The sequence below is a fragment of the Amphiprion ocellaris genome, chromosome 17 (assembly GCF_022539595.1).
Source record: "Amphiprion ocellaris isolate individual 3 ecotype Okinawa chromosome 17, ASM2253959v1, whole genome shotgun sequence".
Lineage (NCBI taxonomy): Eukaryota > Metazoa > Chordata > Actinopteri > Pomacentridae > Amphiprion > Amphiprion ocellaris.
The window spans coordinates 23,286,444-23,309,612 of record NC_072782.1 but is presented as its reverse complement, the minus strand read 5'-3'; the positions used below and the strand labels follow the sequence as shown (position 1 = coordinate 23,309,612).

At 40.2% G+C, this 23,169-nt stretch overlaps 1 protein-coding gene across 1 annotated transcript; it reads left to right on the top strand.

The window, feature by feature from the left end:
* Window positions 1-875: 875 nt before the first annotated feature.
* Window positions 876-7,543, top strand: cdk9 (cyclin-dependent kinase 9 (CDC2-related kinase)). The gene is made up of 8 exons (XM_023276798.3): window positions 876-1,031; window positions 1,169-1,282; window positions 2,180-2,261; window positions 3,644-3,734; window positions 3,924-4,090; window positions 4,791-4,962; window positions 6,465-6,613; window positions 6,704-7,543. The coding sequence occupies exons 1-8, from the start codon at window positions 991-993 to the stop codon at window positions 7,067-7,069; spliced, it is 1,182 nt and encodes a 393-aa protein (XP_023132566.1). The 5' UTR covers window positions 876-990; the 3' UTR covers window positions 7,070-7,543.
* Window positions 7,544-23,169: the final 15,626 nt, after the last annotated feature.

The following is a 23,169-nucleotide window of genomic DNA, read 5'->3' as shown; positions in this document are numbered from 1 at the left end:
TTTCAGCTATCATCCCTGCAGAAGGGGTAAAAATTTTACAGTTATATGGCTGGTAGAAAACATTACCTCAGGTGTTGTGTCGTGCATATATATTATTGATTTTATTAGATAAATATGATATATTTATTGCCTTACATATTTCTGTAATCATTTTTATTTTTTGTCTTTATTCATGTGCTTGTTTAATTATGTTGTTCAATTGTTTATTAAATGTTGAATGAAACGGCACCCCGTAATTTACAGGTATTGTTACTATTTATTGTTATGGTTATTCAAACCATTCTACAATTTCATTTTATATTTTCCAACATTCCAAAGATTTTCAATAGAATAAACGTTGATTCGCTTTAATTTTGTGCTAAACTTTGCTTCTAGTAAACACTCATTTTCCATTTTAAAATGCACATATTTATATTTTTGTAAGTATTCTGACAGCAAAGAAAACACAAGTTAAATTCACTGAATGTGTACACATACTTAAACCAATAAAACTAATTGTGTTTCACTGAATTCACAGCTACTTAAGTTGAATAATTGTCAATTTAAAAAATTAAAATAGAAGTATAAAGAGGGTTGATTTTTTTTTAATTATTCAAATTCACTTTCAAATGGCACATATTTCTGTTCATCATATTTCCACCATAGACATGTGTCTTATGATTGTCACTCGTTCACTGTGACAGGTGTTGATAGTCCTCCGGTCGCCTGGTGTCGCTGCTCACGTTGTCCTATATTGATGCCTTCAAATGCTATTCTAATTAATTGTTTAAAAAAAACAGGTGGTTGGTATCGTTTAAAATTTCACGTATTTTTTTCAATGTATGGTTCATTGCTTTGCATCATGCGCAAACAACGTGAATGTAGACTCTGTGTTTTCACGTGGTTTCTACCGTTGTCAATGAGTTAGTGAAACTAATAAGTGAATCTGGAGACTGAGCTGCACCCAAACGCAGCGCACGCAGCAGGGTCGCGGCCACAAACGGGACGAAGATGCAGCGAGACAAAACAAGCAACGCCGGCGGGGCTGAAAAGTAAAAAAATATAGTCATTTATAATTTCATTTGCTAAACAGTTGTTGTTTCATCAATGAACTGGCATTAGGACGTGTCTTTTATAGCTCTTGTTTGACAAAAACATCCTAATAACGTGTGAGATGTCTTTCTTCCAGGCCCGACCGGGAGGCCGCCATTATGTCGAAATACTACGATGGAGTAGAATTTCCTTTCTGCGACGAGTTCTCGAAATACGAAAAAATGGCCAAGATAGGACAGGGGACCTTTGGGTGCGTAGTTCACCAACATTTTGTGTTGTGGCTATGTCTGTGAGCTGTGCTAACTGCTAGCCGTAAGGAGAATACAAGAGAACTAGGAAACAAGTTATTCGTTTTCTTTAATTGGCTAGCAATTTATTAGTCGATATTAAAAGCAGATAACTACTGTCTGATAAGAAGGCTTGTTTTGAGAAGTTGGTAGCTGATAAAGGGCCAGTTTTCTGTAAACCGGCTGAATTAGGTGCTACTTACTGATGGTACAACAGATGCAAGCCGGTGTTCCAGTTTAACTGGTGATCAGGTTAACAGTTTTTGTTTTTTTTTTTTAAATTTCGGCCCGCACATTTATTTTTCCTGTCTGTAGATGATATTTACATGGATACAGACTTAATTAAGTAGTGATGCTGACGTTTTTCGGCGAGGTCTTCTTTATCTGGTATCTTTATTTCACGTAAAGCCAAGTCTGATCGTGGCGAATCTGCAGGCGAAACATCTGGAGACGACAACTATCCCCAGTTAACCTGATCACCAGTTGACCTGGAACACCGGTATGAGTTACCAGCGCTACAAGGTTAATGAGTTAGCGAGATATGTTGAGAATGAATCCAGAGTTTTCAGTAATACATAATGCACAGCTAACCTGTTTCAGGGAAGGTTCCGTTTAGAGTTTGGGCTTTAAATCTTGCCTCGGAACCTACATGCGTTCAGCTTGTAGGATCTGAGGCAACCTGATGCAGAGAGCACCTAAATATGGTTTCAATATTCAATTAGTACTATCAATTTCAGTGATACTCAGTACACTGTTCTATTATTTTATTTATTTTTTTGGCAAATGCAACTTGTCAACTAAGAGAACATGCTTAATGTTTTACTGTCTGTTGAGTTGTAACACTGATCTGTTTTTCTTAGGGAGGTGTTCAAAGCAAAGCACAGGCAGACGGGGAAGAAGGTTGCACTCAAGAAAGTTTTGATGGAAAATGAGAAAGAGGGGGTAAGAAATCATTTATAGACTGATGGTTAATTATCAAGCGTGTTATGCTGAAAACTGATGTCGTCTGGCCAGTCTCGGATTCTTTGTAATGGCTGGGTCTTATTTTTGGATTTTTTGCCTGAATTGTTTAATAAAAACATCATACACACTGAGATACAATTCACACGGATTGGAATTATGGTCACTGTGCACTCCATGCCACAAAGCCTGGACCCTTTGGAAATCCTCACACCTTAAATCCTTGAATATACTGCCTTGTGGACGTCCATACAGGTAGCTGCAGACACCATGAACATGTGGTTGTTGTTATTATGATGCTACTTTCTAATCCAATTGGAGTCAGTTGGCATGGTTGCATTCTGCACATGCACAGTAGAGCAGCATCTACGTGTTCCGGACGTGCACCATAGTGCTTAGCATGTGCACCACTGCCTTGTAACACAGTCACCATGCAGACACAGATTTTGGGGTCCACATGGAGTCTTTGGGACTTGGGTAGATAACAAACATTGGTCTTGGGTTGCTTACAGTGGCTGTCTGTGCCACCTATCATTTGTTAATTTTTGATACAGACAATCTGGACAGGTACGCCTGCTCTGTTCACTGATTGGTGTGACCATAGGTATGATGCCAGCTTCTCTCTCAAACTCTTTTGTTTTCGTTGCTCACACACCAAGCAAATGTATTCAGCCAACAACCAAACCATATATTCCTTGGTGAGAAACTCTCTGTGTGCTGTTATCCCCGTTTGTATGATTACTTGCATTTCATCTACAAAGATGGGCAAAAGTCACACAATTCTTGTGGGAGATTGAAAAGGCAGTGAGATTCAGGTCGAAAGAGGCCAAGGCAAGGTGGAGTAAGACCAAAAGCACATGTAGAATGGGAAGCAGAGTGGACTGGCTTGAGGGGAGAAGATACAGCCCATTTTCTATATGTATCTGTCTTGGTTGTACCCCTGCGTAAATACAGCATGGCAACTGCTAAAATGTAAATACATTTGCTTTCTGGTGTGAGTGGACAGCACATTTTAAGAGCTACTTCTGAGAATCCATAATCTAGCCTATAAGAGACACAGACAGGTTGCAAACATGCACTCAGCTCACTAAAACTTTGTTGGAAGGCAGAACAAAGGAAGTGGTAAAATTGTCACTCACACACTGTTGTAGACATCCATCACAACTGGAAAAACTGACTTCCTCTTTATTTTATTTGTTGTAATTAGTGCAGATGGACACACATACTTTCCCTGTCTGCTGTTGGTGCTGTTCACCTTAATGAGTTTGAAGTCTTAAGATTTGTCCATCATCTAGACATCCTCCTTTAACCACTTCAGTATGACAGTCACTTAAAGGAGTTGCTCTCTGGCCTTTTTGTTTCAGTTCCCCATCACAGCTCTGAGAGAGATCAAGATCCTTCAGCTACTCAAACATGAGAATGTGGTCAATCTGATAGAGATCTGCAGAACTAAAGGTTGGTGACATGTAAAAAAATATCATTTCTGAATGGTGTAGGTTCAATTTTACCTCTGTTGTTTCCATCTGTCACGTATACATTAAGAAAGTATACCCTGCTGAAATGATGGCAACATGAAGCAGATGCTGTATAAAATTAATTTGTTGTTAGATGTTTAATTTATTTTTCCTCTCACTGTTTGTGAAGCTACTCAGTTCAACAGATACAAAGGCAGCATCTACCTGGTGTTTGACTTCTGTGAACATGACCTTGCTGGGCTGCTGAGCAATGCCAATGTGAAGTTCACCCTGGCAGAGATTAAGAAGGTCATGCAGATGCTGCTAAATGGATTGTACTACATCCACAGAAACAAGGTAAGGGCTGAACAAAGATGACCACCAGCTAGCCTTTTTTCACCATAAAATTATTTACAGATTTAGGATCTAAAACAGTTCAGACCTATTAGGAAAGATACATATTGTATGTTATTTAATGCTAGATTAAAATGAATAGTCGCAACTTTAACTTGAGTGGACTTTGATCAGTATAGTAACTGGGTGGGAGATGAAGGCTCCTTAAAACATTGTTCCTATTTGCAAGGGTTCAAATTTTATTAGACATTTGGCTACTAAATGTTTCTTTGGCACCTGTGTGTTGTTTCAGCCAATAGCAATGTGAAAGATGTTTGAATGGAAGTAATGTTACATCTACATCCACTAAACTGGCACAGGTATTATCCTCTAATCCCACTGATGCATCAGTTTCACTCACAATAACAGTCACTGTGATTTAGCATGGATCCAAGAAAAGGACGCAGTTTTCAGGGTTCTTGTATCATGTAGATATCATCATGCAGGTGTCCCAGACACACCTAGTTTTGATTGTAGTGAATCTTAACATCGAGGAGATTTGAAGTGACACATTAATTAATATGAATAAGTATTATACAACGTCAGGCCACCAGGGTGCTACTTGTGAGCTACAATGCATTGTAATTCGTTAATTTATTTGATATCATATTTAAAATGCTATCTTGTTTGTTTGTTTATTAATCTCATGGTTCTGTGACCTCAGATCCTTCACAGAGATATGAAGGCAGCCAATGTGCTCATCACCAGAGACGGTGTCCTGAAGCTGGCAGACTTTGGTTTGGCTCGAGCCTTCAGCCTCGCTAAAAACAGCCAGGGAAACCGTTACACAAACCGTGTGGTCACACTGTGGTACAGACCTCCAGAGCTGCTGCTAGGTAAGGGCCAACCATAAAACTTCACACTCAAACTCTAGTGAGCACAACAAGCCGAAAAATGCACAGACACTGCTGTCTCCCACAGTCAGACATTCAGTAAATAGATGCAGGGCAGTACAGTAAAGAAAATTAATTTTATTTTTGACAGGTATTTTTCAGTTTTTTTGCCACAGTTGTCATCTTTGATACTTCTGTCCACAACTTCTAGAGACAGTTTTATGGACTTTTCATTATTTCTGCTGATAGAAACTTCAAAGATATCTGACTAAAAGTAACATTACATCAATGTCGACAGAACAGTTTTTTGTAAATGTTGGCTGCTGCCTGCATGTCCATAGTTTGTATCAGCGGTGTTTTTGTCTCATCCTTATTGTAATTTGTATACAAGTTTGGTTCTAAGCTGCACTATTAGTTGGCACAATTAATGTCTTTATCATTTTTTTTTGCTTTGAAATTAGGGCTGCCACTAACGATGAATCGTCTGAGCAAGATACGTCATCAAAAGCGGAAGTGAGCGTGCAATGCAACAGAAATCACTGTCTGAGCGGAACACGGACGAACATCTACGTTGTATCATGCATATATAGTATATGCATATATTATACATGTGCGATACAGCGCGGACATCTGTGTTTACGATACAGCACGGACATCCAGCGTGGACATCCATGCGTATCGTGCATATATAATATATGTACGATGCAGCGCAGATGTCCGTCCGTGTTCCGCGCTCCGCTCGGACGGTGATTTCTGTTGCATTGCGCGCTCACTTCCGCTTTTGATGACATATCGCGTGCTCAGACAATTCATCGATTCGTCGTTAGTTGCAGGCCTATTTGAAATGCTTTAATTCGCTGTAAGAAGTGTTATTCTTTCATATCACAATGCTAGTCATTTTTGGCATGAATCATTGGCCACAGAGCTAAAAAGGTGGTTTGGTTTCAGCAGCAGTCCACTGCAGCACAGTGCTAACACCTGAAGAGAACACACAGGAACTAATGGGCACATCTGTTTGCTTCTCTCCTGCTCTCTGAACTCGTATACTGCATTTTAATACAGCTGAATTACCAATGAAGTTCCACCTTGGGCAATCTATTGTTTACATGTTTTCTTTTTCTGTTGTCAGACACCAGATCATGTTTGAAGGAATGGCTGAATTGCAGTTTATTAAGACGACATGTTAACCAGCAGTCACTTCAAGCTGCTGCTTTGCACTACTAAAATCCTGATTTGATAATTATGACTTCCTCTGACAAAATCACCATACATTTCAGTTACAGACAACAGCTGTGCTGTGAATTCAGCTGTGTTTGCATAGAATTCAAAGCTACTCACAAAGTTCGAGAACAATCAACAACCAGAAGAAAATTAGTGGCTTTAGCTGCTTCGTGCCGCCTCCATTGTATTAACCATGGTCAGACTACGAGAGGTTCCTTGGCGTAAAAAAAAATCCATTCCTGAAGACAACTACAAGATAAAATTTATTCTTATTTTTTTGGTAGGTGAGCGAGACTATGGCCCTCCCATTGACCTGTGGGGGGCGGGCTGCATCATGGCAGAGATGTGGACTAGAAGTCCCATCATGCAAGGCAACACTGAGCAGCACCAGCTGACACTGATCAGCCAGCTGTGTGGCTCCATCACTGCTGAGGTGAGATGTCATTTTAGGCTGAAGCTGCAGAACATGTCACACTTTTCATCTTTATCCGCTGAATCTTGACCTTTACCATTTTTCTGTCAGGTGTGGCCTAGTGTGGATAAGAAATATGAGCTGTACCAGAAGATGGAGCTGCCTAAAGGCCAGAAGAGGAAAGTGAAGGACCGCCTCAAAGCTTATGTGAAAGACCCGTATGCCCTGGACCTCATAGATAAGCTCCTGGTCCTTGACCCAGCACAGCGCACTGACAGTGATGACGCGCTCAACCATGACTTCTTCTGGTCCGACCCCATGCCGTCAGACCTGAAGAACATGCTTTCCACCCACAACACCTCCATGTTTGAGTATCTGGCCCCGCCCAGACGAAGAGGACACATGCCCCAGCAGCAGCCCAATCAAAACAGAAACCCCGCCACCACCAGTCAGACAGAGTTTGATCGAGTGTTTTAGTGGATAATATTATGATCAGTTGACCTGATTTGACATGAGGAAACTTTGTTCTCAGTTGCCCTAAAGTTTATGAAATCTGCACATTCCGTCTTGACTTTACCTGCAGTTTGTGTTCAACTGTTTGTGTGAGTTCATGGCAAAGGATGCAGGTTGCTCGGGTTCAACAGCGTTAAGACTTTTATGCTCACAGTTGTGCAGAGCTGTTTACAAGCAACGCTAAGAAGATAGATTGGGTGTGTTTACCCAAGTTTTATTGTGATGACTATGTTTTTTAGTCCGGTATGTTAGCTTTTTGCAGTTTCACATTTGTCATATTTTTTTCGATGATAAATACATTTATTTACATGTTGTGCTCTGTTTAAGGGTCTTCATTTATAGTGACTAAGTGTAAGTTTAATTCAAACTATTTACAAGGTCAGTACACACAGCCAAATGTGGTATACAAAAATAAAATGTTTATTTTCTCAAAACCTATTTGACTACATGTGATCATGGTATTTCAGCTTAAAGATTCTACATACAAACTAAATAATCCCTTGGTAGAATATGATGCAGTTTTATCAATCTTAGATTAAATCAAATGGTATGATGAATTTTAATGAAAATAAATTTGCAAGACATGGACAGCAACAACAGTGAAATGCTGCATGTACTCTGGCATATACAGTTGTGAATAAACATTTACATGTGCTTTTAAGGACCATGTATATCATGACAGTCTTGAGTTTTCAGTGGCTCCTATAATGGTCACTGAAACGTGCATCTTTGTCAGAAAAAATAATCACGCATTTTGACAGATTTATCATGTCTTCTAGAAATATGACAAAATCTGTTGTCAAAAACAGATGCACTAATGAAGGTTGTGCTGTTATGCTGTGCTTCATGTCTAAATAAAGCCAGCACACTTGAAAGTTGTTCAAAGACAAAAATGGCTAAAACAAGGAAAACCGACAAATGACATCACAGGAGCTTCAGCAGCAGTGGTCAAACCAAACTGGTTCAGTGCATCCAGAGAGGTCCCCCAGCTGCCTAGGCTTATAGCAGCAGAACTAGGGGCAGAACTAAGGAACGTTGAAAGTCAGTTGTGCACATGAAAACACCAGCTGGCCCCGAGTGTCACCCAAGTCAGCCCTAACTATAAGATTTGTCAAAAGGAAGGTTTGAAGCCTGGTCTTAAAAATAGAGAGGGTGTCCTGCCTCAAAATCTATTGTGAAAACAGTTGTTAATAAATATAAAGTGAATGGTACAGGTGTGTCATTGCCACGGTCAGGAATAAAAAACACTATGACCTGCTGCAGAGAAACACTTGGTCAGAATGGTCAAGAGTCAACCAAGAATCATGCAACAAACAGGTAATTGAGGTGAAATTGGCCAACAAATTCCTAATATTTAGTATAGTCAGTGAACTTACTTTCAAACATTTCAGCATTACTGTTTACAGCCATGCAGATAAAATTTGAGCAACACAGCCAACTGACTGAAGGACTCATGAAATGCATCCAGTAGGTGGCAGCATCACATTGCTGCATATCATTGAAAAGCGAACGCGCAATTCATATTCTTGCCACAAAACACTTGAAGTCTTTATTATACTGTCGTGCTTTGGGGGTTTCAACTATAAATCTGAGTGTTTTAATTCAATGGTAGGAAAATCTGTTTTTACACTACTTTGCACAGTTCAGTAATATATTTCACCTTGCTGAACGCATCTTTCAACAACTTGCTCCTCTGGGTACTGTATTTCATCCATGCAGCATTTATTTTATTGCTCAGTTATGTTTTATTTTGCTTTCAGTCACTCTAATTTGTTTCCATACTGGTTCACTATCTGCTCTGTGTAAACACAGCCTGCAGTTCACCGGAATACTCCTTGATTTTTTTGCTGCATGACTGCTTGTCGCTGGTGAGTCAAAGTGGCCTCTCAGTTGTGCAGGGATACACAGAATTTTTCTTTTTTTTGTACAGAATCTAGTGCAAACTATTTATTTTTGACAAATTTGACATGTAAAGTGATTTAGGGAAATATACTAATTTTAAACTTAAATTTGTTTATTTAATTCCGGACAGAATTCACATCACACATGTTATGTTTAAAGACATGTGTGACTGGTTCTGATAAGTAATGTCATATTGGTGATTTATATTTCCATCCATGTTTGCTTGGGCAGAGGCTAGTTCACAAGATTTGAGAATAATGACATTGTGTCACAGGACCAACCAGCATGTCATGACTATCTATAGCCCTCCTGTAAAAGGAAAAATTTATCACTGTAGCAACCATCTGCAAATACAGTTGCATTCACTGTAATGTAAACCATCACAGATGAATAACATTACTGTGATGTGTTAGTTACATTAATTTTCCTGCCACTTTTATTTCTATTTTTTAAAGGGTGTGGAACCTACAGTGTGGTCCTTATTTGAAACATTATGCTCTTATATTCTCACACATTTCTGGTGCATTTTACAATTTATTTAAATAGGTTTCTGTCAGCACCCTGTATAAATGAGGGGAAAAAACTACAGAGAGACTCTAGAAGCAAGATGAAGGATTTGTTCCTCTGCGATCAAATGTAGCTGTATGCATGACTATAATAACTTGAGATCCCAAACAGTTACTGACTGGTGCATTACATTCAGAAATATCCCTAATAATTTTTTCAATTTATTAAGATACATGAGTAGGGGAATATATCAGGGAGCTTTTCAAGATAATACAATCCACTACACCTTTCACTTTCCTTTCACTACAATCTCAATTTAAAACAATTAACACTTTTCTGACAATGGCAACAAAATTCAAACAGCTTTGTTTAAAGTTTAAAATCTGATGGCTCTTTCTGTTTTTGCAGTTCCTGCCTCTTTGAAATGCAGTTTGTTCTTTCCAGAAAGCGATATTGGAACAAGTCTGTGTTCTACATGGAGCCACTTTGTCCTTTGCACTACATGCATGTACAACAAAGAAGGGGAATTATTAATATGTATGTATTTGCCACGTGCATGTGTTTGTCACAAACCACCTCAGGCTCCTAGTTTCACTCTCCTCACTCTAACAACTGCCTGTGTGTGGTGTCAAACTGGAGCTTTACCCAGATGATGGATTGCTATTTTAGTTCCAGAGTTCTTCCACCGTCACTTCTGGTGAGTGTTTGTGTGTTGACAATGATGACAACAACAACTAACATAAATTAGAAAGCGCTCCAATGGACAGATGGGCCTCCAACTACTGCAGCCGCTTGCATGCAAATGGCCTCACAGCTCGCTGCCACAGAAAAAAGCACTATTGATGATCTGTATGGATGAGAGGCCAGGATGCAAAATGATGCTCCAAACTGTGCCAGGTTTGGGCCACAGCAGGGCATGCTGTGAACTCACTCCAAAGGGCTTATTGAGCTCTTCTTCCTGACTGATGTGATGACACTCAGCTTCAGGGTTTGTTTGGGGCAAATGCCATATGAGATTGGGATAAATGTCACATCAAATTCACTGGGGTCTTTCTCCTGAGCCCCTGGAATAACAACGCTGCTGTATTTGGTATGGTTATACTCTGTGGAGATCATTAATCTGAAGAGATACATACCCTACATTCCTGAAGTCTACATGTCAAGAAATCTTCATCAACACAGACAAAATCCTTCATCTATTTTATCTTTTACAAAAACCTGACCTCTTCATGGCAGCATGCAATCCTAAGCTACATCAGTGAAGTCCTGTGATACTGTTATGATACATTTTCTGCAAAAAAGGCAATAAAGTCATGAAGTCTTATTTTAGGATTATGACTAAATGATCTTAAGCTTCAATTACAAGAAACAAACCTGACTGATGAGGTGTATCTTGTGCAATACAGTTTTAAACATATTTAATGTGAATTTCTAAAATATATTTGCCCATATGAAGCTAAATGTAGAGGAACATCTTGTTTGAAGACTTTAATTCCCTACAGAGCTGGAGTAAAGGATAAATAATGTAAATTTTATGCTAGAGACATTTGTAAATCATATTACGTTAAAGAATGTTATTTTAGGATTTGAAGAACTCTCTTCAAAGAAGTATTTCAAGATATACACTACCAGTCAAAAGTTTGGACACTCCTTCTCATTAAATGTTCTTTTTTTTTTTTTTTTTTTTTAAATTTTCATGAATATTTACATTGTAGATTCTCACTGAAAGCATCAAAACTATGAACGCACACATATGGAATTATGTAGTAAACCAAAAAGTGTGAACATATATTTTAGATTCTTCAAAATAGCCACAATTTGCTTTGATTACTGCTTTGCATTCTCTCCATGAGCTTCATGAGGTAGTCACCTGAAATGGTTTTCCAACAGTCTTGAAGGAGTTCCAGAGATGCTGAGCACTTGTTGGTCCTTTTGCCTTCACTCTGCACAACATCTCAGCCCAAACCATCTGGATTGGGTTTAGGTCAGGTGACTGTGGAGGCCAGGTCATCTGACGCAGCACTCCATCACTCTCCTTCTTGGTCAAATAGCCCTTACACACCCTGGAGGTGTGTTTGGGGTCATTGTCCTGTTGAAAAATAGATGGTCCAACTAAGCACAAACCAAATGGGATTGGCATGTTGCTGCAAGATGCTGTGGTAGCCATGCTGGTTCAGTGAGCCTTCAATTTTCAATAAATCCAACAGTGTCACCAGCAAAGCTCCTCCACACCTCCTCCACAGTGGGAACCATGCATGTAGAGACCACCCATTCACCTTTTCTCCATCGCACAAAGACACAACAGGTGGAACCAAAGATCTCAAATTTGGACTCAGACCAAAACAGACTTCCACTGGTCTAATGTCCATTCCTTGTGTTTCTTGGCCGAAACAAATCACTTCTGCTTGTATCTGTCATTACCTTCAGCCAGTCTGTAAAACTGGGCCTTACTTGGCTCTTCCAGTGTCTAATAATAACTCTTACTGCAGTGATAAATCCAGCTAGTGCCAGGGCAGACTCTGCTTTAGACACCCCTAGTGGTAGTAGGGATCTGTCTCCAGTTACATAATTGGGGAGACTCTGGTAATGGTGTGGTTAACCAATCTGCAATAGTCTTAATGACTTGTTGCCAAAAAGGGAAGACCAGAGGGCAATCCCACAAAAGATGAAGATAAGAGCCTGTGGCATTCATACATTTCCAACAAATACTGTCCCCCATTAATCCCATCTTATGAAGCTTAACTGGTGTATAGTAGTACCTGTGTATAACGTTACAGTGTGTAAATTTACTTATTGAATAACTCATAGGTCACCCCGCCTTGGACACCACCTCATCCCATGCCTCTTTCTCAATGTTTGAGTTCAGGTCCCTCTCCCAGATTTGTCTTAAGTGATTACAATGACCATACATACTATCTGCCATACTCATAAAAGACAGAGGCATTACGAACTAGTTCAGGAATCTTCAAATAGCAGAGCAGCTTATTTGTCTCATCGCCGAGTGAGATCTTCAGACTTGTTACACAGCTCCTGTGCTGAAGATACTTCCAGAAGTCTGCTTTTTCCATTAAATAAAATTTTTAAGTTCTTCAAATGACTTTAACAGGCCATCAGTATACATGTCACTTATCCTACTAATGTTTTTATTCAACCATGTGGGCCATAGAAAAGGTTCCATCCCTACTTTAATTGAGGGGTTATTCCAAATAGATGAGCACATTTGCTTATATTGGGATAAATGCAGTTGCTTGTGCACTTTTTCCCAGGTCTCCCTTGAATATTGCAGGATTGGGTTTGGGTGCCTGTTCTTTCCAAGGACTTGTGACAGAGCCTCAATTGGTTCAAATGGAGACACCAGTTCCCCCTCTATATCCAGCCAGCCCAGAGTTGACCTCTCACCATGCCAGTGTTTAGAGATTTTAAACCCCTCAAAAGATGATCTGTACAGCTCCACATTAGGGAAAGCCAGACCTCCCTTGCTTGTAGTTGTATACAACTTTTCAAACTTTATACGGGCCTTCTTGCCATTCCACAGGAAGTCCCTGATAATTTCATTGTACTGTTTAAAGAAAGAGTCTGGGACAACTTATGGCCCCATCATGGATATGTAATTCACCTGTGGAACAATTATCATTTTAATGGTGTTAACTTTTCCCCATAAGTTAAGGTTGATCATTTTTCACTTGTCCAGGGCAGCCTTTATAGGCTGAAGCAATGGGAAAAAATTAGCCTGTACCATGTCATTAATAGCTGGAGTAAGACGAATCCCAAGATACTGCATACCAGAGTCTATCCATTTGAAATGAAGTGTACTATTTATTGTTGGCAGACAGGTTCTAGAGCGTGTCATTACCTCAGACTTATGCCAATTTATCTTGTATCCTGATATTTCTGAAAAGGTTTCCATTATCTTCATGAACCTAGGAGCTGAGGAATCAGAATCTACATGTACTGACAGCCATAGGATGTCATCTGCATAAAGGAAGAGTTTATGCTCCCTTCCTCCTGCTCTTACCCCCTGTATACTTGTGTCTGGTCTAATTGCCATTGCAAGTGGCTCAAGAACTAACAGAAGTAACAATGGACACTGGACTCAGTGTGCTGCTGACTGCCTGGCACTCTACAGCATTCTGACACCGATCTTCTTCTCCGAGAAGAATTACTGTTGCAATAACACATCATCAGTAGGGTAAAACTAACCTGTCTCACGACGGTTTAATCCCAGCTCACGTTCCCTATTAGTGGGTGAACAATCCAAGGCTTGGGCTTGGTGAATTCTGCTTCACAATGATAGGAAGAGCTGACATCGAAGGATCAAAGGAGGAGGATCATCAAAGGGTGTCCCCTTGTTTGCACCTCTAGATATTTTGAACATTGATGATACTACTATTGGTCAAAACTGATGCCCTTGGCTCTGTATATATCAACTGAATCCATTGGATGAATCCTTGTCCAAACCCAAAACACTCCAAAACATTAATCAGAAACTGCCACTCCACCCTATCAAAAGCCTTCTCTGCATCTAAAGAGAAGGCAGCAACAGGTTCATTAGACTTTCTCTTTTGCCACGAGGTGGAGTAGACGTCTTATATTGTCAGAAGATGACCAACCCTTTACAAAGCCTAACTGATATGAGTCTATAATATCAGGAATAATCTTTTCCAGCAGCATAGCCATAACCTTTGTGAGAATTTCATAGTCCACATTAGCCAGGGTAATCGGCCGGTAGTTAGATGGATCTAGGGAATCCTTACCTTTCTTAGGGGTGACAGAAATTATTGATTCATCGAGAGTGTTAAGCAGCTGACCAGCTGATGATGTCGGTACTTCTTTTGTATTTCACAGTCAGTGATGGATACAACTCTGACACTCTGATCACTTTCACCTTTACAACAAACAATTTTGTCTTGAATAGGTTATGGTTTTCCAGATGTATGCCATCTTTTGCTGGTGTTTTGTGGAAAGAGTGAGCAGCACGTTTTCCAATTGTGAATGTCATGGATCACCTTTTTGAAGAAGCTGTTTTGCCTCAAACCTCATTTTCCTGAAGAATGAGGAGGTAATCCTCTTTCTTCATTATTCCATTTACTTTGTGTAAAGCACCAGATCCACCGGCACCAAATCAGAGCCAGAGCATAATACTACCACCGCCATGGTTGACATTAGGTGTGATGTTCTTGGGGTTAAGGTTAAACATATTTTGGATCATTGTGGCCAAATGGCTCTTTTTTCATTGCAGACTTGCGCTTTGCTGTATTATTTGTGGCTGAGTCTGATGAATGTATCAAGTGGGCCCCATTTGACTGAGCTCAGAGGAGTCAGCAGCTGTAGTCAATTGTAACAGATCACAAGAAGTTAAGAGGCCATGCCACTAAGAAAACTTGATTTACACATCTTTTTACATCACCAAAACTGATCATTCAAGTTGCTGTATGTGTATTTTTGACCAGTTTTTGTCATATTTCCAGAAGACCTATAAAAAGGTACATGATTTATCAAAATACATGACTGTTTATCGTGAGAGAGATTCATGTTTCAATCATTCTGTCTGGAAAATCAAGAGTTGCAGGAGTAATTGGAAGCTCAAAACTGCTATGATATGCATCGTCTTTACAAGTGCATGTTAACTTTTATTCACAACTGCATCTTTTGCAATGAAAATACAGATGACTGGACTATAAACTGTAAAGTGTGCTACTTTTCTTGCTGTAGTTTTTTATTTGCTTGCCCTTGAGACTCAGAGCATCTGGGCTCAGCTTCCTCTGTATCTTGTAGAATATTATAATCACACACTCCCTTGTTGTAAGTGTGCCAAATCCTTCACTAACTGCTACATCTTGTCATTATGTGTTGTCAGTTCCTGTTTCTTAGACATACGTCACGTCATTCCTAGCATCTTATGATTCATCAGTTCATTACAACCTTCTTTAAATAATGGTTTTACTGTATTACTGCAGCAGCAGTCAGCACAGAAGCTGGAGTAACACTTTTCTCGTTCATCCATGTTGCACTGCTCTTTTCAATTTACATTTGGAAGGCAGGGAGGCTGAGCCAATCAGGCGAGGCCCGACAATACTCCTCTCTCCATCACTTTTTTCCCATTTTCCCCCCTCCAACACCATTTCACTGCCAGCCAGCGGCGGCTGTATGTGGCTGATGGCATCCAGCGTGCAGGGCAGCACACATGAAAGGGGTCCTGTCACTCACTTGAGGCGACCATATGTGTGCCTGCATGAGCCCTGTGCCAGCGGCGGGCTGCCTCTGCCAGAAGACATTAGGGAAGCAGCAGGGTGTCATTAAGGCGGCACGATGATTGATTAACCGTAAATCTTGAGCACGAGACCTAGCAGTCCCAGTTTCTCCCTCTTCCTTCACACCACACAAACACAACACACACAGCCTCCCACCTACACACTGAGTGACAAAGAGAGCAGTGGGTTGCAGTGGAGATGGAGACAGAGGGAGCCCCCTGCAGATGCGAGGGTGTAATTGCATTAGCTGCCCAGTAGGGAGAGGATGAGCTTGGGTTGCTCTGAAATGAGCACAGTCAGGGGCCCACATCAAGCCATTAGTAGCACTGCAGCCCTCTGCTTCTCTCCCGAGGCGGATTTCAGATGCAGCTTTTCTGCAGCGACTCACAGAGCTGTAGGGAGTAAATGGCAGCTCCCAGTCGCTTATCATGAGCCACTGAATGTATTCCTGTGCTGGGCAAGAGACTGACTTTGAAGTTGAACTGTGAGGAGTTTGTAATACTAAACCTCAATTGGAAATCATAAAATTCAAGATTATAATTAGTAATATTTAAGCGAGGGTGCTATCAGACGCTGGGCTTTAAACAAATAACAAAGCTGTACAGAATAAAAACAGTGCCATAATTCACAGGCTTTCTTAGAGATGGCCAGAGCTTCCTTGAAAGCATTAAAAATTTTGAGCTGAACGAAGATTAAAAAATAAATAAATAAATAAAATTACGTTACATTTTAGGTTTTATCAGTCTTAGCAAGTTTCCATCCAACAATTTGTATGTTTATTTTCAGTTTGGTGTAAAAATGTAGGTGGATTTGTTTAAAATTCAAATCTTCAAACATGTTTTTGGCTGAAGTGGAAAAGCTGATACATCAATAAAAACAGAGTTAGGCAGTAAATCATGATGTTCATGAAGGACATGATGTAATAGAATAGAATAGAATATTCTTTATTGTCATACAATGTATAACGAGATTAAGCTCCCTGTGAAAAGATGAAAACCTTAATCTTTGTGGAGACACTGTAACCTTTCTCAGATTCAAGTAAAACTGTGCAGCCTCTGCAGGCCCAAGTGGTAATTACAAGATTCTGATGTGTGGTATTCATTTGAGCACTCAGTCCAAGAGGCGATGAGGCCTGGAACATGACCTGCCAATGGTCCAGGTCTGATTACACTGACTGCAAGCATCTGAGCCGAAGTTGTGTGCTTAAATGTAGATGAAGTGTTGGCTTTAAGGATAATTCATTATTTTTCTATGGTCAGTGTAGACTTTGAAAGTGAACTTTATTGATACTCCAACAGTCTGCTGCAGACGGTTGCGCTGTACCTTATACTGACCGCAAACTTAAATGGCTCCTATGGATGCTTCTGAAAGCCTGTCGGCGACTCTGTATTATTTACAGTATATAGTAGCTGGTTATAGATCGGACTGTAGCACCCTGTCAATTAGATTATTCCTGAGGAAGGCAGAGTTAAGTGAGCAGGCATAACATGGGATTTCTGGACACCTCCTACTGTTTTTGGGCATCGTGGATGAGAAGAATGTACAAATGAAAGCATTTCTATAGTCCTGCAGTATCTGCTTCAATTACAATTCTTTAAAGATGATATTTTAAAGTGTGAATGATGAAGATTCTCCTCATACAGCCTCTACTCAGAACAAGCATCTGCTTTAAGCACCATTTGTTTTCCTGACACATATACAGCCGACATGTTGCAGTTCATACCATTAAAAGTGTTGGGCTGCACATGGATGTCCCCAGTGGGTCCAGAATGGACAGAATGGACACTCGCAAATGTACGTGGATGACAACATTTATGTCATAATTCCCCCTTTCCTCAGGAGGAGTGACAGCTGAAGCCACGACAACATGATGATGACCTGCTAACTACCAGCCCTATCTTATGGCGCTTTTCCACTAGCACCTACTCGACTCGGCTCTACTCTACTGGGTTTATGAGGTTTTTCATTAGGACGGAGTACCTGGTACCAGGTATTATTTTAGTACCTACTTGGCTGAGGTTCCAAGCGAGCTGAGTCGAGCTGATAATGTGACGTCTACAGAGTGCAGGCCACTGATTGGACAGGGAGTGACGATACACGAGAGCGACTTCTTCATGAAAACTGGTGAGGGTTTTGAGACTTCACTTTTACATTACTTATCCCATTAATGGCAAGCTCACTTTAAACAAACAAGTATATTTTGAAAGTAACGTTGTTGTCTCCTGTATGCAGACAATAAGCCAGCTAGATAGCCATCAATGCTAACTCCATGACCGGTCCTCCGTGCTATGACGACTCCACCCACGATGAGGTGGTACTCAATTATAATGGAAAACGACCTAAACTGAGTCAAGTTGAGCCGAGTCGAGCTGAGGAGGTGCTTGTGGAAAAGTGCCTTTAGAGCTGGTAGTTTCCATTTAGCCCTGCTGATTATGGACCAGATTACAGATAGATCAGGTAACAAGCAAAAGTTCTTTTAGAATTTTTTTTTTTTTTTGCAGGATTCCTATTAAGGAAATGCCCCTCAGTGGCAATGGTGGCTCAACAGCTGAGGCTCTGGGTTACTGATTAGATGGTTGGGAGTGCATCCATGAGCTAGGCCCCTAACCCTACCTGCTCCATGGTCTTATTATCATGGCTAAACCCTCTACTCTGACCACAACTTGTTAATAAGTTGTTACATGTGAAAAAATAATAACACAATGCTGTAATGTATTTGAGATAAATGAAGGCTTCTGAAGGATTGTACTAGTCAACTACATAACTCATGGAAGGGAAAGAGGGCCGATACTGGGGTTTGTCTGAGAATAACTGTGATCACTATTAGTAGCAAAATTAGGACACACATGAAGCTGCTCAGGCTACACTATCAAGTAGTTTGTGTTATGTAGGGATGTTATAAAATTTCCTCAGTATGAAGTCAGTGTCAGAATAAAACATTGTCTGAGTCTAGCACAGGGTCCATGAATCAGTTGTATAAACAAATCAAATTAGGTTGAAAAACATCTGTCTTAGCAAAATAAATCCAACATGAGTCCAACACATGTTGACTACATTATATGTACATCTGTGGATAAAAGGGATATAGCTTCTTGTGTTGATTTACATCTTGTTAACCACGTGCAGATCATGTCAAGCACAAGCCCAGCCACAGTCATCCACCATCTCCTTTCAGGCTGGAGCTTGTCAAGAGCCACACACAATATATGCACACATTTATGTACATTTGACAAATGGTCACTGATTGATTTCAGAAATGCAGCATAAAATCCTCCCTGGAGTCACTGTCCTAAACCAGACAGTTTCCACCGAGGCTGTGGAAATATCAAAGCAGCATGTGTGTAAAATTACCAGTCTCTAATGGTGTCTGCCCTCCACTCTCCATCTCTACCCCAGTGTATCCTGGAGTCATGTGGCGCCTCAGAGAGATGAGTGATGAAATCAGCAGAGAGGGACTTAGCAATGGGACCGCTCAAGCTAATGTTTTGTTTGGTATTAACATGCACGAGGCACTTAAACTCCCACTGATTTGGATGAAAAAACATTTGGAATAGGACTCATCAATCAAAGGGCACACACACAGGAGCTGTCAAAATCCCGGGGTGCTCTGTGTGTGCTACATAGCTCAAAGGAATTGGTATTATAAAGGAAAAAGAGTCTTTCTACTCTACTACTTTAATGATCCATTTTAATCTCTTCTTTCATGTTTGAGAGCAGAGAACGGAGGAGGGCTGAGAGCACATGGGATGCACCTGGACAGCCTCTCTTCTGCCCAGACCACACATCCACGCTGTGTTCATGTTTTAGGATATTAGAGTGGACACACTTCATTATGCTGCTGCACTACAGACTAGGCCGCAGTTGTTTCTTTTCATACATAAAATACAGATTGTAATACAAAAGACATTGCCTGAATAGAGGATAGAGGAGTCGCCTTTACTTCTTTGTGTTGGGCTACACAAACACTGTAGCAGTGATTCTTATCCTGGGGGTGAGGACTCCCTGAGTGTCATAAGAACTATGCTAAAATGAAATTATACGAAGTGAAAGTACTTAAAAATATCAATCTTAGTTGTTTTTTTAATTAGTGCGTAAATGCTCGTCCACTACTTGGTACCACCTCGCTAGAAAGAAAGTTGAAGACATTTCTTATGATTCCTAGTCAGTGAATGTGCGAAGTCCTGAGTCGTTGATGCTGAAAAATGTCCAGCAGAGAAAGAATCAGAAGGAAATATAAGCTGATGGTTTCACTCAGGCCTCGGATGGCAGTGATCCTGGACCAGCAGCAGCTGCTGGACCAGAGCAGTGAGGTGACTTGACAGAAGAGAAGTTCCCAGTTGGCTTTTCAAGGTCAAAGAAGAGGTGGAGTTTTTTCTTATGGTTTCTGATGAAATATGTCTTTCCCTCTTAGCCTTCATAGTCCAGGTGATGTGTGCCAAATTTGAGGTGATATGTTCACTTTTTCATTAAAGCATAAAACTTAGTGCAGTTGTACAATTTGGGACACCCGGACATTTTTTTTCAGAAATGGAGCCATTGCAAGAAAACCTCATAATGGTCATGGTAGCCATTTTACTTTGTGATGTGCCAAAATTGTGTATTTTGCATCCCATCTCTCACATACTTAAGCTCTAAAGTTGTGTCTGCATAAAAGACTTAAAGTGCACAGCTTTGTGCCAGTGTGGAGGAGACTGTAAAGTAGACAGTGAAGAACAGATTAAACAACAACGTAAAATCATCAGATGCATCTACTTTACATTTTTGAAGTAAATCTTTGTATTTGACCTCTTTTTAAGCGATAAAAGTCATACTGAATATTGTTTTACTCTTCAGCTCCTTGTCAGGGTTTATCAAACTCTGCACAGCATGCAGCAACATACATGATATTATGAAGTGCAGCCCAGGTTCTCAGATAATGGGATTTCTTTCTTGCAGAGTCTCTCAATTCAGCGTATTCACGTGGACATTTTAAGACGTTGTATACATGTAGTTTTTTTATTCTTGGACACATCACTTGGATTACATTAGGTTTGCTCAGATGGAAGGGCGAAAAAATTTTCAACACAGAAGTGCTCCTCGCTGCATGATTGTTTGTTAGTTGTCCTTTTTTTTTTTTTTTTTAACCCATTCTTTGTACATAGAACAAAGCTGAAGCTAAACTTGAATTTGGATCAAATTTAGTAGCTCAGCAGTTTTGGAAATACTCAAACAATTCTGCCTCATTCAAGATCACATTTTCTCCTCATTGTGATGTTGGATGGTAAACATTCACTGAAGCTCTGCAGGAGTTCAGGCATCACACAGTTGCCATGCAATAACAGCATGAATAAGCAGGTGTACAGGTGTTTATATTAAAGTGCTCTGTGAGTGTATCTACTGTGATAGAGGAAAGTGTGCAGGGAGAATTTGTAGGTTGTGTAAGATGCATATAATGATGATTCTATTTTGCTTCTGTAGCACTTGTCACTTTGAGTTATTCTTAACTACAGACATTAGCATCTCAAGGAGCAAGGTCAGATATCAAATATATCTGGTAAATTAAGTCAGGTAATGTACAAAAAATAAAATCATTTAACCAACAGATGTGTGGATGGTGCAGATTTTTAGGGTCATCTCAATGTGAACAGACTGGATCTTCCTGGTGTTTTACCAGCAGAGAGCAGCATGGAGCAACCTGAACAGAGGGGTGTCCGAGTGGATGTCATGAGGTCAGTAAGTGATTTTATCAAGGTAGGAACTGCAGCTTAAATCTTGTCTATAAGCCTTGCCATGCATTAAATATGTTCAAACATCTGGTTGGATTAGCAAACAGCTGGCACAGGCTCCAGAGAGCAAGTGGACCCTTAGAAAGAGAATCAGCATGAAGTAATATTTCTTGTTTGAAAGTCGAACACTTGGTCGCCCTAACTGTTCCTTAAACAGCGCTTTACATGTTATCATGCCCTGGTTACATGGATCACCTCATGATAGCAGAAAGGATTTATTCCATCAGGCTGTCAGGGCAAAGTCAGTGTATGATGTTACACTATGTTATTACCTTTGTATTACACTTTAAACAGCTAGGTTAACAGCCAGGCTAACTCGGTTTTTATCCAGAACTAGTTTGCCAATATTAGCACATATTCTCACCAGTGTTATTTTCCTTCTATGTTTTTTCCTCCCCTGCTGAGTCACTGGCAGCTCTCACACACTCCAGTCAGTGTGAGCTACCAGGGTTCAGTTGTGGTTGTGGCAAATGTCCAGACTGTCAAAACTCATCAATTCTGTAACTTCAGCACTCCATGTGATTCCAAATGTGACATGGACTAATGTGCCGAATGCAGAGAATCACACATAGGACTAACAAAGACAAACATTTGACCCCCAAACTTGAACTGAACAAAATAATAAAACATGTTTGACAGTCAAAGAGCTTGGTTTCCTGGGATCAGTGTGCATCTGCTTCTGCAGGAACAACTTGGGCAAAATATTTTTTTTTAGCATATTGCATCATATTTTAAGAACAGGATAAAATTCTATGAAAACTGGCCTATATGCTCATTTATAAGCCTCATATAAATTTTAATAAATGAAAGCAACTCTGACAAAAGCACAGATAGATAAGATATTTTAGATATATAAATTACCACCTGAAACTGAAATCTTTTAAAGCTCTCACTGATGGATTTGGATTTTTTAACTGGACACCTGCAGTTACTGACTTCCTAAAGTTCACAGAGGTCTTGTCAGTCCTTATTTATGGCAGCGTCTTCCTGCTTTGTTGAAAAGCATCTCGGTCTTGGGTTCTGCTTGTCATCTTTTCTTTTTATATGATTCCCCAAGCCACAGGTCCCATGAGGGCTGGCCTGACTGAATATCAAAAAGACCAATTTGACTGGGGCCTTTGAAACGTTTAGCCGTAATGTCAGTCCTGGGCTCTTTCAGATAAAAAGGAGAGGGAAATGTCAGTGCAGATTTCTATCAGCCAAGTCAGTAAAGAGTGCCCTCTCGGTGGCCAGCTGTGCCTGCTAACAGGACAACTGCCCTTTTATTGTGTGTGTTTTTAGACCTTTTAGCCTGGACTTGGAGGTGCTTCTTAACATTCAGTGTGAACATCCCCCCTCTGGGAAAAGACTAGAGGCCAACAAAACAAAAACTCTTGTTTCTGTACCAACATTTATTTGTTGAAAAGGTAAACTTCTTATCTTTCGTTTCTGTCCATCGCTGCAGGGTGAGGGCAGATGTAAGACGAGCTCCAACTGTCATCTTAAATATTTCCCTCTCACACATGTTTCAGTGAGTAAAGATGCTTTCAGTCCTTCACACACAATACATTTACTGCACAATAATCAATGTACTATTTCATGGACATGCATGGGATTTAGCAGCCATCATGTCATGTATACCACAGTTCTGTATCTATAT

Coding starts and splice junctions, on each gene's coding strand:
- cdk9 (XM_023276798.3), top strand. CDS start 991: ATGCAGCGAGACAAAACAAGCAACGCCGGCGGGGCTGAAAA. Junction 1,032..1,168: donor AACGCCGGCGGGGCTGAAAA/GTAAAAAAATAT, acceptor TCTTTCTTCCAG/GCCCGACCGGGAGGCCGCCA. Junction 1,283..2,179: donor ATAGGACAGGGGACCTTTGG/GTGCGTAGTTCA, acceptor TGTTTTTCTTAG/GGAGGTGTTCAAAGCAAAGC.